Here is a 19630-nt window from a genome sequence, read left to right on the forward strand (position 1 = left end):
AGAAACAAACAAAAACAACAACAAAAACAAAATATAAGACATGAGAAAACAAATTAAAAGACATTAACTAACTTTTTATTAGGTTGTCTGCCATTTGTTTATTCGGAGGGAATAGAGGGGGATTGCAGAGGATTATACATAATTGCCGATATCATAGAGGATATGGCACCACATAAATCTGAATAGTGAAAAAGATATCAAGTACATGCCAAGTACACCAAATCAAAGGCTTCCAAAACTTAGTGTGTAATGTGTCAAATACTGGTTAGTAAGATACTGCAACATCTGGAGTTTTGGACAAAAGTAATGCTTATCAGAGCCTAGAGAGTTGAAATTGCCCCAAGTCTTAATTCATGTGACCAAGGCACACATGACAGTATCAGTCTATGTTACATGGACTTGGGTATGAACATCGGGTGCAAATATGTGTCCAAGCATTAGATCTTCCTAAACCAAAATCCTAGGATATTGGGATATGTATCAAAAAGTTGAGTATGGGTACGGGATCACATCTTAAACACTTAAATACATTGCATATTGTATAATATTCTTAGATAAAGATGCTGCAAATTATTTAGAGTTGTACTTCAAATTAAATGAGAATTAGGGAAAATATGAAATTTATATCTTCCATTCATGTGATAAATTACAAAATTTTCTTTACTAGCGAATAAGAGTGTCTTTCTACAAAATCATATAAAAGTAGAAGATCTGAGTGTCTAAATCGGGTATGGGTAAACTTTAAGTCCCATCAAATGGAGTCGGCTACATGAATCTTTCTTCTCCACTCTACTCTATCAAAGGCCGTTTGGTTAGTCAAATTAAGAAGATTCATATATCTATTTACTACACTAACCCACGTCAATCTGGATCTGCTCCTTTCCCTTACACTTCTCTCTACCGTCACTGTATTACATCTCTTTACTACTACATCTATTGCTCTTCGTTGTATATGACCAAACTATCTGAATTTATTCTCTCTTAACTTATCTGCTATCGGTGCTACTCCTACCCATTCACGAATATACTCATTCTTAATGCTGTCTTTCCTAGTCATGTCACACATCCACCTTAACATCCTCATCTCGGCACTCATCTCATCTACATGTTATTTCTTAGTTGCCCAACATTTCGTCCTATAAATATTGCTGGTCTAATAGCCATTTTATAAAACTTTCCTTTTAATCCAGTAAGTACTCGTTTATCGCATAATACCCTAGACGCACTCCTCCACTTAAGCCACCCCGCCTTAATTCTGTGGATCACATTTGCTCCAATCTCTCCATCCGTTGTGATAATTGATCCTAAATAACAAAAAAATTCACTCTTAGGTAGTTCTTGGTTCTCAATCTTCACATCTCTGCTGTTTTCATTGTTACTATTACTAAAATTATACTCCATGTACTCTGTCTTAGTTTTGCTTATCTTAAATCTTTTAGATTCAAGTGATTTTCTCTAAATCTCCAACATAGTGTTAATTCTTTCTCTAGTCTCACCCACTAACACGATATCATCTGCAAAAAGCATATACCATGACACATCATCCTGAATATTTCTTGTCACCTCATCTATAACTAAAGTAAAAAGTAAAAAGATGACGACTTAAGGTTGATCCTTGGTGTAACTCCACACCCTTACCCTTATTATATCTAATGGACACAGGTACGGTAGGAAAAGTAGAAGAGTCCATGTAGCACAGTTCTTTCCTTCAAATAAACCCATTTCCTTTCTTCCTTTCTTCTGTTGTTCTACAAAGTCCAGCAGGCAATGTGTACTTACAAATTTTACATAGATCACCAAGTTTCAGTTCTAACATTTTACCTGATTCTTTCCTCTGTCAACAATTAACTTACATATACTTGCTTGTAACTGAACTTTTGACAGACATACTTCAGATGAGAAGATTGCCTCTTCCTGTACCCCCAGCAACAAAGTGCAGGCAGCAAAGTGCAGAAACAAATCAAAAATATGACATGAAATCTATAGAAAGAAAAAGGCCCCCCATACCTAGAATCTAGATTCTTGGCAAAGAAAAATGCAAGTATCGGCAGTTTTAAGAATTTTAATGGGGAATGAAGGAACAATAACAAAACAGCAAAACCTGTTTTGCATGAAAAAATCATTTCCTACTATAGATAGTCTCGGTTGCATTACGGCAACTACATAGTACTAAAAGTCCTATGAAAGTTTGTGAGGATATATTTAATTGATGTGCTTGCTACTATAACTAATTTAACCACATGCAACCATAAATGGATGCTGACTGCTAAGGGGTGTGCTGCATGCTTATATGTCAACACAAATATATTTGTAAGATGTCCTAGCTAGGCTTGCTACAAAATATAGTCTACAATATTTGTAGTCACCAAATATTCTTAGTTTCTAAATTTGAGTCAGTAGTCCTTATAAAAGCAAGAAAGTTTTTATATAATTTTGTGTGTAATCTCAATAATTCAATGAAGAGATGATATTATGAGAATTTGAGATTGCATTTGTGTGATTGGCCTAACCCTTGTTTCATCTTTGCACAGATACCCTAGTTACTTTTTATTAACGCCCCCCCCCCCCCCCCCCCAAAAAAAACAAACAAAAAAAACAAAAAACAAAAAATTAACCCCGATCCCTACTCCTATCCTACCCATTAGCCTTCATTTTAACCATTAAAACCCTAAATTACTCACTGTTTGGGCCTTTGAATAGCCTATGTTTTAAAAATCCAGCAAATTCTCCTACATCATTAAATATTTATGTAATCTTTTAACTCAATAAGAGTTGACATAAGAATTTGAGATTGTGATTGTCTAAGTTTGCTTGACCCTTGAGTGGATGAAACACTTCTTCTCTTCAAAGGAAAGCAAGACACTAATCTGGGGTTATTAATCACAACCTAAGAACGATCTCCCTGCCCCAGAAACTTAGTCAATTACATCCGGATCAACCAAACCGTTTCTCCCACACTTTGGCCTTGACTCCATACCATAATACCATAAATAGCTTCCATCCAAAGAATTTCAGCAGCTTGATTTTTAAAATCCAGTGAGTTGTCCCTTTGGAACAAAGCAGCATTCAGACCCTTTCCCTAACAAACCATAGAACTTCTCTTCAACCTTTTAGAACCTGAACCCTACAAACCTTTCCTAACCTTAACCAAGTACAAAAATTAATTGTAGCCAGCTTTATTCCAGGTTTCATTCTACATCATTAACTGATCAAACCACACAAGATTAAGAAATAGAGAAAATATTACCAAAGCTAACCAAAAAAACATGAATAACATGATTTTATGAAGACACAAGACTTCAAAACTAACCTGCAGATTAAATGCAACCATCTGAGCTCCATGCATCCATGCAGTAAGTGGATTGAAATTTGAGGAGGTGACTCGGGTTGCCTTTGGGTATACCCTCAGAAAATTCTTCTGTGTGAACCTAAGGGGACAAGAGAGAAAAGATTAATAAAAACAGTAGAGATCTAATCACTCACTGGAGTGAAAATATAAATGTTTTAAGATAATTCTTAGAGATATTAAGCACATAGAACTTCAGTGACTACCTCACAAGGTCAGTTCCATAAGATTCTGCTGCCTTCTCAAGTGCTGTTTCACTCAAACTAAGACGTTTAATTCTTTCAATTCCAGCCCTCAAAGCCTCTTTCAATCCATTCTTTGGCTTCCCAGCATGAATTGCAATCAGATGCTTGTATTGGCGTGCTCCTAACTTGCATGATTTCTGCTCACAGCCATCACTGCCTTCATCATCCTGATCGGTGTCGTCCTGTTAACCATGAAAAAATTCTAACATGTTAAAGTAATTGAGCACCTTAGAAATTATAACAGAATGAAGTAAATTTCATTTCTAGATTATAAGCTGATGAAATAAATTTATTTCTGAGCTCACGCTGTCATCAGGATCCAGCTCAGCTGCAAGGTCTGGTGACTCCTTTCCCGATGCTGCTTCAGTAGATGAATCCTTCTCAGTTGGACCCTCAGATTCAAGATATTCTTTTGGTGGTTTGGTTGAAAGAATAATCCGATGCTTTAAGGCTTCTGGTGAAGGGAATTCTTCCAAGCACCCTGACGCAGGGTAATATAATAGTTCTCCAAATGTTTCAATGACCATCTATAGGAAGATTTAGTTTTTATTACAATATTGAAATCAATTCATATTTTTGTAATTTAAAATCATGAAGGTAAAAAGAAAAAAAAGAATTAAAGCTAACCTCTGCAACCTTAGCTTGAAGGTCCGCTGTAAGGTGGTCCTCCAAAGTTACTATAACAGGGTATGGAGATTTAACAAAAGCATATTCTTTAATGGACTGCAAGCATTTGATGAGTGTCACAGGAGCCGTTAGGGTCCTAGATTCATTCAGAAGTAGAGATTATTCCAAACATAAACATAAGTCAATAATGAACTTAGGAAACTGAATGTAATTCAAAATATTTAGTAAATTCATATTTAAGATTAAAATTTATAATCTATATTGCAAATGCAATGGGATCAGGCAATCCCTACAAAAATTACCTGATATGAGTGTATAACTAACAATTATGCCAACACAGAATATCACTTGGATAGTGTCCTAAATTCTCCAATAGTTTTGGTTTACAATTATGATATCATTTATGATATGTTGCATAAACAATCAACATTGGGATTATTAATATCAAGGCAACAAATGGTAAATTATTTATAGGTGACTCCAATAAATGTAATAAGCTATTCTAAAGTCTTCTTTGCTAGAATTAATTTATTTATCAGTAAAAAATTAGTTTAAAATGTCAATTTTGAACATGACAAAGCACCGAATAGCCAAAACCACCACAGACCCCATTGCCAGAAGAGAAATAACCATCCAGTTGTTGCTGCTGTCTGAAGGAGAAATGAACATAGCTAGTGATGAGATCATACCAAGATCCTTGGTAACTGACCGCATTATACAAATGCTTACAACACCCAATACATTTATACGCACATCATGTCTCTAAATCTCTCATATTTCAACTCTATTCTTTCTCACATAATTCCAAATAAAAATTCCTTTTATCATTTTATCCCTATACCTTCTCTTCCTGTAAACTCTTTCCTCTACTAACATTATATCTCCTTCATTGTTCAAAATGGTGAAATGGGTATATATTTTGTCCATAGTTGTCAAATCGGGATTCAAATCGTGAATCGAAATGGCCTCATACTGAATTGCGAATCGAATCGTGAATTGTAAAGATTATGTCACTTTTCTAAATCACTTAGAAAAATATATTTACATACTTAGATGTTAAATATATCTTATGAATGTGAAATATTTAGATTTAAATCAATGAATATGTTATTTTGAATGATGATCACGTAGTTTTATAAGTAAAAAGTTAACAAAAGTTCCTATGGAAGATCACCATCTTACCTTTTTCCTTTTTTAGATATATTTTTATCAATCATTCTTAATAAAGACAGTAAACAAAGACAAAACTCTCAATTTCCAAAGTAATAATAATTTAACAACAATATTGAAATTTGAACAATAAGTATACATACTTTTCCAAGTAACAATAATCAAATAATAAGAAAAAATTATTTAGGATATTTTATTATAAAGCCTAAGACATTTTAAAAGGTATAAATTACCTCACCCATGAAATATTCAACTATATTTAGTAGTTGTTTGGCATGTGTTAAAATAGCACATGCTATTTTAGCACATTATCCTACTTAGGTCACAATCATTTATTTAAGTCACATCACATCTCTACCATATCACTTCAAACCCAACACATATTTCACATTTTTCGTAAAAAGTCAAAAAATATACTAATCTAGCACTTCCCAAACAATCCCTTAATTTAATAAAATAACAATAGATAATTCATAGTGCAAGTTACTTTAATCTTAAACATTTTTAGAATATATATTATGATTTTTTTAAAGAATAAAAATGAGAAAAAATGTTAAAAATATGTTGGGTTTAACTGAACTTGATTGGCTATTATTAAAAACTCCATGATCACTAAAATAAGAACAAATCATGTATATATATTGATTATTTTGGTACTAAATGTTATTAGAAGTTATATTATGTAATTTTCACTAAAAAAAAGAGTCAAAAATATGTCGGACACAATAGTTTTAAGAATTGCATGAATCGTAAAAAGTGAATCGATTGTGAATTGTGCGATTCATTAGAGATTCACTTCCAAAATAGATTCATTCATATATTTGTATCGATTTTGCAAAGAATCGTAAGATTCTGATAGCATAGATTTTGTCCCTTTGGTTTGGGCTTAAAGTGTTTTAGGATTAAGAGTTTGTAAAGGTGGTGGGGGAGGAAAGAGATTGTTCTCATTATGGTGAGTGGGCCATTGGTTTGTCCTATTATGTGGTGGTGGTGTGTTGATTGCCCGGATAAAAATGACCTTTTAAGGTAAAGACTCAACAAGAAATTTCTAATTTTACATAACTTAGTTATGAATAGTTTCTCATTTATTGCCTTAAATATAATAATCCCATCAATATTTGGTTCAAAAGAATATACATTACAAAGAAACCAACTTACTAAAAGCTTCCCCTTCCAAAATATGATTTAAAAGACAGCTTGCTAAAGATAAGTTTTATCATTCATGATATTCTTATCCATGACCAAGGTACACAAAAATGCCTTTCCAACACAACCATGACACAGGTGAACATCTATACTGTGAGAATATTTTGTATATATGTATATGGTATATATATATATATATATATATCTGAGAGATATTTTTGTTTTCTTTTTCGTCTTAGGGTTAGGAGTACTATATAATCAGATGTATCCCTTGTTTTTTTTGACACAATTGAATATACAGTTCGTTCAGAAATCTTACATGGTATCAGAGCCGTCTCTGAGCCGAAACCCTAGAAATTATCTCTGTGTCGTCTTCCTCATCAGAATCTCACTAAGTCATGATCCTCGGTGCTCTTCTTCATCGCGATCGAAACTTAGCCCTCTGGTTTTATCCCTCTGAATTGCAAGTCGTCCTTCGTGTCGTCTGGTTTATATCTCTGGTTCGTAACCCATAAAAACCCTTGTCGCGGCTCATCTAAGTCGAGAGGACTTTGGTCATCTATCTCTGCCTCTCTCGTGCCTCGTGCGAAGGTCTGCTCCCTTTCCATCTATTCGCCGTGGTCACTGTGCTTCGATAGTCGATCTTCTCTCTCTGGTTCAGTCTCTCTTAGTTTGTTGCATCTCTGTTTCATTGACTTCACTTTTGTTTTTTGGTTTATATTTTGGGTTTATTACACTTAAACCCCTCAATTGTCTTTGCATCATCCTGTGACCTCTGGTTTGACTATTTGGCTCTATTATGGATTTATTACACTTGAACTCCTAATCTCTTTGATTATTACAATGTCTCTGGCTTTTGATGAGTGTGCCTTCTGCCATCAGCAATGTCATTGGAAGTATCACTGTCCCAACAAAGGATGTTTGTTTGCTTCGCCTGTATCTTCCTCGTCTTCTCAGCAGTTTCCAATCCAATTCTGTGCTCCTCTTCTGAGTACCGTTCGACCTTCCATCAGTACTATTGCATCCGCTCCGGCTCTTGATCCTGACTTAGCTTCCTTGACTACTCAGATTAGTCAGCTTCAGCATACACTAATTAGTCAACTTCAGCATGTATTGTCTACCTCCCAGCCATCCCTGTCTGCTTCCATTGTTTCCTCTCTTCATTCAGGTTTGCTTGGGTCTTCTTCAGGTATCTCTTTGTCTGTCTGGATTTTTGACTCTGGTACCTTTCATCATATGACTCCCCATCTCTTCTTACTTTAAAATTGTGCTCCTCCTTCTTTTCCTATTACTGTTAATGCTGTTAATGGGTCTGATATGTTTGTTATATCTGTTGGGTCTGTCTTACCGCCTGCTATGTCTGCTGTCTTTATTCCATCTGTTCTTTATGCTCCTCAGTTATCTGTCAGTTTATTATCTATCAGTCAGCTTGATACCTCCGATTTTGATGTTATCTTTTTTTCTTCTATTTGTTCTGTGTAGAATCGGATGTCCAAACAGTAGATTGGGACTGACCGTAGAGTTGGAGACCTCTATATAGTGAAGAGCTTGCATCTGCCTATGACAACTTTTCCAACTGTTTTTTCCTCTTTTCAGTTAGATTTTCTGTCCAATCTTTTCTACTTGTGGCATTTTAGATTAGGACATTTGTTTACTGACCGCTTACAGTTTCTAGCTCAGTCATGTATATTGGGTAAAATTTCTCCTAGTGAACTTACTGAATGCTGGGGGTGTAAACTTGTCAAAATGGCAGCCTTACCTTTTCGTAAAAGTACTTCTATATCTGATACATCGTTTTCTTTAGTTTATACTGATGTTTGGGGCCTTTCTCCTGTTCTCACCAAAGGGGGTTCTGCATACTATGTGTCATTTATTAATGACTGCACCCGTTAAGCTTGGGTTTATCTTATGACTCATAAGTTCGATTTCTATCAGATATATTGTACCTTTTAGTCTATGATTACTACTCAGTTTGGGTCTACAATTAAAGTGTTACAGTCTGACTTGGGTGGAGAATATTTTTAAAATGAGTTCTGTGAGTATTTGGCCAATTTGGGTACCATTCACCAAACTTCCTGTACAGATATACCTGCCCAAAATGGTCAAGCCGAGCGTAAACACCGTCATCTCCTTGAGACAGCTAGGTCTCTTCTTCTCTCTGCCTCAGTTCAGTCTCCATTTTGGGGAGAAGCAGTTCTTATTGCTGCTTTTCTTCTTAACCGCATGCCTACTCCCATATATTAGACCAACCCAAATTCCTTACTACTCCCTCCTAATACATGTTTTTCTGCTTCCTATCGTACTTTTTTGTTTGCTATTCACGTTTTTTTAGAACCTCAATCTTACAAAGAGGCCTATCAGGATCCTCATCGGGTTCAAGCTATAGAGGATGAGTTGTCTACTTTACAGAAAACTAGTACTTGGGAGTTGATTCCTTTGCTTGCTGGTAAGAATCTGGTTGGTTGCAAATGGGTCTACAAAGTCAAGACTCATTTTGATGATGATTCTCTTGAGCGCTACAAAACTCGTCTGGTTGCCAAAGATTTTTCACAGGCGTATGGTATTGATTATGAGGAGACCTTTGCTCCTGTTGTCAAGATAACTAATGTCCATACTTTGATCTGTGTCGTTGCTGTTCGTTCTTGGCCTCTTTATCAGATGGATGTTAAGAAAGCTTTTCTTAATGGCCATCTCACTAAGGAGGTTTACATGCATCCTCCCCTGGCCTTCACCATTCCTTTGGACAGGTTTGTCGTCTTCAACATGCTCTGTATAGTCTGAAGCAGTCTCCTCGTGCTTGGTATGATCGCTTTCAGACTGCTATTACTAAGTTTGGGTTTCATCCTTGTACCCAGGACTCTGCTTTATTTCTTCTCCACACCTCTGCTGGATTTGTTACGTTATTACTGTATGTGGATGATATGATCACCACTGGTTCTGACTCTTCTGCTATATCTGAAGTCAAGCAGCATCTTTTCTACACTTTGAAATGAAAGATCTGGGCCAATTGCGGTATTTTCTTAGTATTGAGATAACTTCTTCTTCCAAGGGCTACTTTCTCTCTTAGGCCAAGTGTGACACTAAGGTTATTCATCGTGCCTATTTTACTGACACTAAGATTTCTGATACCTCTATTGAGCTTAATGTAAAGCTTAACACTACTGATGGCGTTTTTCTGGATGATCCTACTATATATCGAGAGCTCGTGGGCTGCGTAGTCAATCTAACGGTTATTCGTCTTGATCTTGCCTATGCTGTTCATGTGGTTAGCCAGTTTGTCTCTACTCCTTGCTCCACACATTGGGCTACCTTGGTTTGGATTCTTCGCTATCTCCGAGATACTATCTTTCAAGGTTTACTATTGTTCTCTACTTTCTCTTTGGATTTGGTGACTTACGCTGATTCTGATTGGGCTAGTGATGTTACTGATCGCAAGTCCACGTCTGGTTTCTGTATGTTTTTTAGTGATTCCTTGATCTCTTGGAAAAGCAAGAAACAAACTGTTATTGCTCGCTCTACTGCCAAAACTGAGTATCGTGCTATGGCTCATGCTACTGCTGAAGTTGTTTGGCTTCATTGTCTTCTCTCTAACTTGGGCATCCCTCAGCCTTCTCCGACCTCCTTCTATTGCGGTAGTGTTATTCAGATTACATATAACACTGTATTTCATAAGCGGACCAAGCACATTGAGATTGATTGTCACTTTGTTCATCAGCATTTGCAATTTGGCTCTATCTCGCTTCCTTTCGTCTCTTCGGCTCTGCAACTTGCTGACTTCTTTACCAAGACTCACACCGCTACCTGGTTTCAATTTCTTCTTGACAAATTCTCAGTGTTTTCCACTAAAACTCCTTGAGTTTGAGCGGGAGTGTGAGAATATTGTGTATATATGTATATATGATAGTGTAGTGTGTATATATTCTGAGAGATATTTTCGTTTCCTTTTTTGTCTTAGGGTTAGGAGTACTATATAATCAGATTTATCCTTTGTTTTTTTTTACACAATTAAATATACAGTTCATTCAGAAATCTTACATCTACGTGATCAACTCAAAAAGGACAATCAATCTTGAATGAGTCCATACCTTCCATGAAGAACATGAATGTCATCTTTTTCAGAATTTGGCCATAAATCTAGTTCTATTACCCTCACACCATTTTGCAGAGCCTTTATGATTGGTAAGTCGCTAGCATCACTGCTCAATTGGTTCCCTGTTAGGTAGGAATTGTGACCTGTATATATGAAATAATGTTGCAATGGAGCAATCATATCATGGTGTACCTGAAATAACATAACTGGTCAAGGGCAAATTTAAACTTGTCTCTGCTAGAATTATTCAAGGCACTCTCAATTAGAATGGACATTAGGGCTGGCCCCGAGCATACGTTGGCAAAGCAGCCGCTTTGGAGCCCCAACTTTTGTCTAAAAAATAGGGTCCTCCCACTTTGATCCAACTCTTATACTAAAAGGCCCCAATTTAAGTCCAAAATTTAAAGATCCTTTCATTTACTTTTAGTAAGCAATTGGATGGAGTCTAAAATCAAAGATCAAATTAATTGACTATGTTATCTCCATTGAAAAGGATATGGTCAATAAACTTAATTATGCAAGCTTAATTAGTAATTAGAAAAATTATCAATAGGAGCTATTTTTTCAAACTTTTCACTTCATACATGGCTTCTCATATGGGTTTTACAAATTTTTAAATATGACAGGTCTCACATATACATACAAGTGAGAAATTATTCAATACTCTTGGAGCATTGCTCCTTTCCATTTACATGTTAAACACATCATAAGTTGTCTCTTATAACTACAACATAAAAGTGATGGGTCACATAGTTTAGACCAATAATTACTACTATGGAGCACCACCTAGCAATACTCCAGGAGTATTGAATAATTTCCCGAAGTTGATGTGGTGATAAATAGATTTCTCTTAAATACAAGCATTACTTTTCCTTTGAAATTACCATTTGGGTCCTACCAAATTTTAAAGTGGACGAAGTTTTTGGTAAAAAAAATTAAAGCCATCATAATTTTATGTTGTTATCTATGAAGCATGGACACTCCAAAAATGGTGCCGTGGCAGTGTCCGACACGCGGACACGCCGGGGACACGGGGACACGCCGGGGACACGTACGGGACACGCCAGATGGCGTGTCCCTTTAATTTAATAATTTTTTTGGAAGGGGACACGGAAGGGACACGGCGGGGACACGCGTGTCCATATCTGGACAGGCCAAGGGACACGGCGAGGTTCTTTTTTAAATTTTCTATATTTATTTGGGGTCAAAGTATAATATTTAACAAGTTTAAAAAAAAAAAAAAAAAAAAAAAAACACTAACGGGCAAAGCCCTAATCGAACAACTGAGGTAAAAAATAGTAAAATCAGACCTCTCAGTCGAAGTCGAAGCTCTCCTCTCTCTCAGTCGAAGTCGAAGCTCTCCGAAGCTCTCAGTCGAAGCCCTCCGAAGTCGAACGAAGCTATCTCTCTCAGTCGCAGCCCTCCGAAGTCTATCGAAGCCCTCCGAAGTCGATCGTAGACCTTCGATCCACTCGTCTGTGTCTCAGTTTCAGTCGATCCAGCATCTTCGACCTTCGATCTGGTCGTCTTCGAAGGTAAGCCCCTCTCTTGCCTGTCTCTTTCTCTTTCGCTCTCTCTCTCTCTCTCTCTCTCTGCTCTGCTTCGGTTCAACTGAACTGTCTTCATTTTTTTTTTTTTTTTATACGTTCGACCAGACTTGTTTTTTTTTTTTTTTTTTATTTGTTTATACATTTACATATATAAGACCTTTTTTTTGTTTAATTATATGTAAAAAAAATTGTATTTAAAACTGTAAGATTTTTATGAGTATATATTAAAAACTGTAAAAAAAAAATTTATACAATATGTAAACTCTTTTTTTTATTTTTTATATATAAAATTGTATTTAAAAAATAATAATTATAGGTTTATATATATACATATATACAGTATGTAAACTCTTTTTTTTTATTTTTTATTTTTTATCCTTCTAATGTTAATGTTAATTTATAGGAAAAATGTCTAGTTCAAATTCTGCCAATAACACACAATCTGCCTTTGATGCTGAAGATGATAAGCCACTGTGAAAATATGTGACTAGATTAGAAAAATCTGGTGCAAGAGGGGGAAATTATACTTTTCAATGTAATTTTTGTCGGGTTACACGTAAAGGTTCATACACTAGGGTAAAAGCCCATTTGATGCAAATTAAAAATCAGGGGATTGAAGTGTGTCCAAAAGTAACAAGTAAGGATAAAGCTGATTTTGAGAGAGTAATTGCAGAAGCAGAGTTGAAATTGAAAAACTCTAGGTTGAAGAAAGTCCCATTGCCTCCTCCTAGTTCAAGTGCATCATTAGGTTTATGTTTTAATGAACCAGAGGAGATGTATGGATCAAAAAGGAAGAGGTCAACTGCCATAGGGAGTGGAAGTAGTGGTAACCCTGTTCTGAAAGCATTTAACATTAGGGCTCGAGAACGCCTAAATAGTGAGATAGCTAGAATGTTTTATTCAGCAGGCTTGCCATTTCATTTGGCAAGAAATCCTTACTATGTTAGTGCATTTACTTTTGCTGCAAATAACAACATACAAGGATATGTACCACCTGGGTATAATATGTTGAGAACTACATTGCTTCAAAAAGAAAGGACAAACATTGATAGATTGTTAGACCCTATTCGAGGCACATGGAGAGAGAAGGGTGTGAGTATAGTCAGTGATGGATGAGTTTGTGAGTTTGAAACTTCTTTCAGTTGCCGAGACACGCTTTGCTTCTTCCATTGTCATGCTTAAGAGGGTCAAATTGATAAAGCAAGGTCTCCAAACAATGGTAATCAGTGACAAATGGAGTTGTTATAGGGATGATGATATTGGTAAGGCCAAGTTTGTGAAGGATAAGTTGTTAGATGACTTTTGGTGGGATCAAGTCAACTACATACTTTCTTTTACTGCTCCTATTTATGACATGATTAGAGTATGTGACACCGATAGACCTTCTCTTCACTTAGTGTATGACATGTGGGATACAATGATAGAAAAAGTGAAGATGGTGATATATAAGCATGAAGGAAAGCGACTAGAAGACGAGTCTACATTCTATAATGTAGTACATCAGATTCTTGTAGACCGGTGGAACAAGAACAACACACCACTTCATTGCTTGGCACACTCATTGAATCCAAGGTGATTACAACACAATTTGCTATTTTTATTAATTTAAGTTTAATATTATTCTTTCACATTTATAATGAGTAGTATTTTTTTTTTCATTTTAGGTATTATAGTGATGTGTGGCTTCATGAGGACCCAAGCCGAATTCCCCCACATAGGGATGAGGAGGTTTGTCTTGAGAGAAAAAAGTGCTTGAAAAGGTTCTTTGATGATCCAATGGAGCGCACTAAAGCAAATTTGGAGTATGCTAAGTTCTCAACAAAAGAGGGGCCATTTGCTGACATTGATTCCATTGGAGATAGATGTGATATGGATCCTCATAGTTGGTGGGTTGTTCATGGTGCATCTGCACCCACTCTTCAATGTTTGGCTTTAAGGCTACTTGTGCAACCTTCTTCTTCATCATGTGCTGAGAGGAATTGGAGTATATCCTCTTTTATCCATTCAATGAAAAGAAACAAGATGACACCCCAACGTGCAGAGGACTTGGTTTTTGTTCATAGCAACCTCCGTCTTTTATCAAGGAGAACCCCACAATACCTTGAAGGAGAGACCAAGTTATGGGATATTGCGGGCGACACATTTGATTCATTTGATGATGTTGGGATGCTCGAGGTTGCAAATCTATCACTTGATGAACCTGAGATGGAGGTTGTGTTGTTTACCGATGATGGAGGTGCAAACGAAGAAAAAGGTGGTGATGCTAATGATGATGAAGACGTGCAAGAAATTGGATCTACTTGAAGTTTTGAAAGGCCTACTTCTTTTCTTTTCTTTTCTTTTTTTTTTCCTTCTTCTTTGCCTTTTATTTAGTGCTTTTGTGACAAATATTGTTGGATGTTGGATGTTTTCCCCTTATATTTATTTCAAGATGTTGGATGTTGGATGTTGAATCTTTTGCCTCTCTTATATTTATTGAATTAATGGTTACTATGTTAGTGTTTGTTAATTTACATAACACATACAAATATATATATTAAAAAAAAAAAAAAAATTCGCCGTGTCCCCCGCCGTGTCCGTGTCCCCCTTTTTTGAAAATTGCCGTGTCCCGTGTCCGTATCCGTGTCCGTGTCCGTGCTTCATAGGTTGTTATTCCACTTTTACCTCTTCTTATGAAAAAAAAAATGAAGAAGAAGAAGATTTTTCATAAAAATGTAATTGAGATTTTATTAAGAACGAATAAAATTGAAATAAACATAAAAATATAGAGATTTGAACTTTATTTAAACAATTAGTTGTCTAAATCAAAACTGGATAGAATTCAATAATAATCTTGAGAAAAAAGTAATTTTCCCTTAGGCTATGTTTGGTTGGGAGATTTGAGGAAGAATTTGGAAAGTGAAATGAAAAAAAAGTAGGTGAAATGTTAATAAAATATATCTATATTCCAACTAATTTCACACACATTTTCTCTTCTTTCTAAATCCCACAACCAAACACAGCCTTAGTAGTTTTGTAGTAATGATTAGGTGATGATTTGTTGCAAACGATTCAATTAATTTTTGGTATTATAGCTTTAGATTTTGTTTGAAGATTTTTTCTTATTGTCAACTGGATTTTGTTAAACAATAAAACAAGAAGATCTTATTTTATCTTTTTGAGCTTTTATAATAATAATTTTTTCATATGTATATAAAAATAAAAAATGGTGTGCACTACTTTTTACTTGTGATTTTATCTTTTTCCTTTTTTTTTCTTTTTTTCTTTTTTTTTTTTTCCCCCTTTTTCGCATTTATATTATAGAGGCCCCAATCTGTACAGTTTGCTTACTCAGGTCGGCCGTCCATTAATAACAGATATTATGGAAAAAAATTAATACGAAAAACATGATTTCTTTGTTTATAGAATTGCTTATGCTTTAATTGATGAAATTTTACCAAACTCAAACACAATTTCAAGTAAACAATCCTCTCTCTGTCTCACACACACTAACCTCTCAAGTAGGAACAATTTTATGAATATACATACATATACAAAAATGAGAGTATGAGAGAGAGATAGAGAGACCTGTGATTTGATAGGGCCATTGAGATCGTCGAAGAAAAGGTAGTGAAAGAAATCCTCAAGGCAGAGACCATGGCCAGTGGGCTTGGTGACGCGGTGTCGCTGGACGATTTGCTCTGCATCGGAGATGGTGTAACCTTCCTCTTTCTGAAACTCGATCAGAAACCGGAGGAGCTGATCGGCCGACATTTGCGACGATCCATTCCCACTCTCACTCTCGGAATACTTCGTGAACGCCTCCTTCACGTCCGCCGGTGGCTCCGCGTCTCTGATCTTATACTTCCTGCTGAATCCAAACATACTGTATTTCAAGCTCTCCATTTCCCTCAACCTCCCACCCTCTCTCCTTCTCTCTCTCTCTCTAATCGCGTGTGTATATATATATCGATGGATCTTCTCAAACCGATTCGACACGATCAAACAGAATTTTAAAAATAATTTATTTATTTTGTACGGGGAGGAAATAATTCTCCTCGTATAATCCTGTTGACCAAGTCCACGCTCCTCCGTACGACGTCGCTTTGTCACCTGAAAACACAAACGTGAGCTAGCCGGCGGGTGTGTGCCGGAAACCTCTCCGATGCCTAAGTCAGAAAACTTGACAAATAGACAAAGCTCTAAGTTCTCAAAAAGATTGTGTTCAATTACCTCCTCCAAGGTGATGCTTGTGAGTTTTTATAAGTTTCATATGGCACAATCCTAGTAGGACTTGTATTTCTCCATACAGAGTCCTCCTAGGATTCAATCTCTTAAGGATAATGCTTATCCTTTTACACCCTCCCCCACTGCTCAAACCAAGTGGGATGGTTTTCTTTACGGCCGAACTTCCTTTCGACCGAAGTAAACTTGGCTATATCGAGTCACAGAAGGCCGAACTATCCTTAGCTCGGTCCTCTCCTCCAAATCTTTACTTCGGCTGCCCTGTTCAACCTTGATGCGCTTAGATCAGACTTCCAAGTAACAAGTTCTGACCGACCTAACCATTGTAAGTCACGACCGGACTAACTCTGAGATCGGCCTAACTGTGAGTTGCCTCCAGACCGGAGTAGTTTTACTCTTTCTTGGGCCGAAGTAACTTTGTCTTCCCAAGGCCGGAGTAGCTTTACATCCATGAGCCGAAGTAACATTTACTTCTCCCAGCCGGAGTAACATTGCTCTCTGGGCCGGAGTATCCTTTACGGCCTTCTTACTTAGTCCTTCGCGTTTTGGGCCTCAAAGCCCAACTTGCAGCTCGGCCCAATTTTTTCCAAAAATTACCCTCTCATATTTATTTATAATTTTTTGTTTTAATTGTTAAAAGAACAATGGATACGTGGAATGGTTGTTCTGAAAACGGGAACGCTTGTATTTTTGTAGTGTTTTTTTTTTCCGAGAAAACAAAGGAAAGTGAGAAAATTTTGTTATGAGGAAAGAAAAGGATGGGGGTGGCTTTTACTTTTGAGCTGTGTTATGTCCCAAAAAATATCAGTCGCCTGCACTGCACGGGACATGAAAGCTTTTTGGATAGAGAGAGATCTTTGGATGTATAAATTATCTGGTCCTTCAGGACATTGGCACTAAGGCCTCGTTTGGAGTCCTGTTTTTTTAGTTAAAAAGTAAAAAAATTATTAAATTAGTTAAAAACTCAACAATTTATACTAAAAAATTAAAAATTTTCTTTTCTCTCTACTTTTTGCAGATTTTTTCGTAAAAAATCAAAAAGTCATCCATCAAAGATTCTCTTTTCTCCCTACTTTTTGCATATCTTTTTGTAAAAAGTCAAAAAATATCCCAAATATATTGATTTTTTTTAGTTTATATTTTATCCAAATAGCCAAAAAGTTACTAAATTAACATATTCCCAAACGAGGCCTAAGTTGAATGTGATTAGTAATTAAACCCTTTAATATTTTGATTATTATTATTTTTTAACTAATTTTAGGGGTTGTTTGGGGTGTTTTAAATAAGTATACTTTTTTATTTTTTAAACTAAAAAGTTGAGAAAAAAAAAAGATGGTTGTTTGGAGTAATTTTTTGATTTTTTTTCGAAAAAATGTGTATTAAAAAATTGTATAAATTAGTGTATAGGAGAAGATTTGATGGAATAGGCGGTACCGTTGGATGAATTCAGGGACAGTGTCGGCAAAGTAGTGGCTGGGGGAGATGATTCCCTACTTTTTGGGCATTGAATTGGAGGTGTTGTTCGGCTCGTGGAGGCCCACCACGGGTCCCGTTTTGCTAATCAAAACCATTCAATGTGTAGAACTCGTCGAGTACTAACTTCTTGTAAAAAAAAACATATTAATTAGATATCGATAGCTATCTGATCGAATAAGTTTGTTTTTAATCGTTAACTATAATACCATCAATTTCATAAATTTTAACTGATTTGATCATATAGTTACTGATATCTGATCAACATGATTTTTTATAAGTAAGTAGTACTCGACAAGTTCTACACATTGCACGGTTCAGATTATTAAAACGGAACCTGTGATAATCCCCACAGGCCGAACAACACCGAGTTATTTGTGCACCTAAATAAGTGTAATTTTTCAATAAGTCAGCTATGCCTATCCCACATTAGAGTTGTTTGAAAATTAATTTTGTGTAAAATTATTTTTTTAATATTTTTTTGGTGAATAGTGATAATTTTTTAACTTTTCAAATAATTTTTTATTTTTTTTTTGAGATCTCAAACCAGGCTTTAATATTTCAATTAGATTCACATTAGTGACCAAAAAAAAAAAAAAAAAAAAACAAATAGATATACATTTTTTAGTTCGTATTTGTAGTTGTTAACGGCGTGGGTGAACTGAAGTTTACTTTAAAATAAAATATGGATAGATTTACATTCTTTAAGCCCTAATCTTATGAGTTTCTTATGGCTTGTTTGGTTAAATGTTTTTGGTTTAATAAACTGTTTGTATGTAGTTTTTTTTTTTTTTTTAATAATTTAGGTATATGACCCGATGGACAAGTTTAGAAATTATAATTTATATTAGAATTGAATTTGAAATGATCATATAAGCCTAATATTTAAGTCGAACAAATTTAAACAAATACAAAGTTACTTATTAAATAGTGTTAGCTGAATTCAAACTCGCCCTAACTCGGTGAATGACGAACCACACTTAGGTGATGATGAGGGAATAATAAGAGACATGGCAAATGGTAGCGTTTGATAAAGTTTACAATTTTGGTATATATTTAAAAAAAAATTATAAATTAGTTTTTGTTTATTTTTAGAAAAATATAAACTACAAATGTGTTTAGTTTGAATAAAATGTTTGAAAAATTTTAAAAACATAAATTAAAAAATATGTTTGTTCAGGCCTAAAATATTTATATTATTTTTTATTATTTATGATAATGGGATCATACACATTATAATTGAAAAAAAATTAATTAGAAAAAAATTAATTGAAAAAAAAATAATTTGAAAAAAAATTAATTGAAAAAAAATGGGGTGAAAAAAAATAATTGAAAAAAAAATATTTAAAAAAAATAATTAAAAAAAAATTTGTTAGTTAAAATTTTTAATTTCTATTTAAAAATCAACGTAAACTCATTTTTTTTTTTTCAAATTTATAAACTGAGACAACCGTTTATTAATCAAAAAATTATCAAACAAATTTTTATTAAATTTTTATAAATATAAATTAAAAATTGAAAATTAAAAATAAAATGATTACCAAATAAGTTCGGTTTATGAACAACAACGTGGTGCCCTAGGATGCATAATAATTTTGCCTTTCGATCAGAATCAACACCATCTCCTTCGCTCCTATTGGCTGATGCTCCTTTACTTTCCCGCCATTTGGCAATTTTCGTGGTTCTTTCTTTGGAACCAAATTCTGTCCAGCTCACTAGGTAAATTCTGTTCAATTATTTGAGCAGTTTATTTTTGGGA

At 35.1% G+C, this 19630-nt stretch overlaps 2 protein-coding genes across 2 annotated transcripts in view; one reads left to right on the top strand and one right to left on the bottom strand.

Moving 5' to 3' along the window:
- LOC114319822 (phosphoinositide phospholipase C 6) overlaps positions 1 to 16216 on the bottom strand; it is a 24990-nt gene extending 8774 nt beyond the window's left edge. The window contains exons 1-6 of the mRNA XM_082882619.1: positions 15742 to 16216; positions 10620 to 10816; positions 4219 to 4354; positions 3897 to 4118; positions 3553 to 3773; positions 3311 to 3428 (exon numbers count right to left, since the gene is read on the bottom strand). Of these exons, the coding sequence (XP_082738745.1) occupies positions 3311 to 3428; positions 3553 to 3773; positions 3897 to 4118; positions 4219 to 4354; positions 10620 to 10816; positions 15742 to 16059 (1212 nt within the window). The 5' untranslated portion in view covers positions 16060 to 16216. The remainder of the gene's footprint in view (positions 1 to 3310; positions 3429 to 3552; positions 3774 to 3896; positions 4119 to 4218; positions 4355 to 10619; positions 10817 to 15741) is intronic.
- Positions 13268 to 14627, top strand: LOC145796929 (uncharacterized). Its single transcript, XM_082882620.1, has 2 exons — positions 13268 to 13746; positions 13839 to 14627. The coding sequence occupies exons 1-2, from the start codon at positions 13283 to 13285 to the stop codon at positions 14476 to 14478; spliced, it is 1104 nt and encodes a 367-aa protein (XP_082738746.1). The 5' UTR covers positions 13268 to 13282; the 3' UTR covers positions 14479 to 14627.
- Positions 16217 to 19630: the final 3414 nt, after the last annotated feature.

Source organism: Camellia sinensis, chromosome 8 (assembly GCF_055761805.1).
Source record: "Camellia sinensis isolate YWXY chromosome 8, ASM5576180v1, whole genome shotgun sequence".
NCBI classification, from domain to species: domain Eukaryota; kingdom Viridiplantae; phylum Streptophyta; class Magnoliopsida; order Ericales; family Theaceae; genus Camellia; species Camellia sinensis.

Coding starts and splice junctions, on each gene's coding strand:
- LOC145796929 (XM_082882620.1), top strand. CDS start 13,283: ATGGATGAGTTTGTGAGTTTGAAACTTCTTTCAGTTGCCGAGACACGC. Junction 13,747..13,838: donor GCACACTCATTGAATCCAAG/GTGATTACAACA, acceptor TTTTCATTTTAG/GTATTATAGTGATGTGTGGC.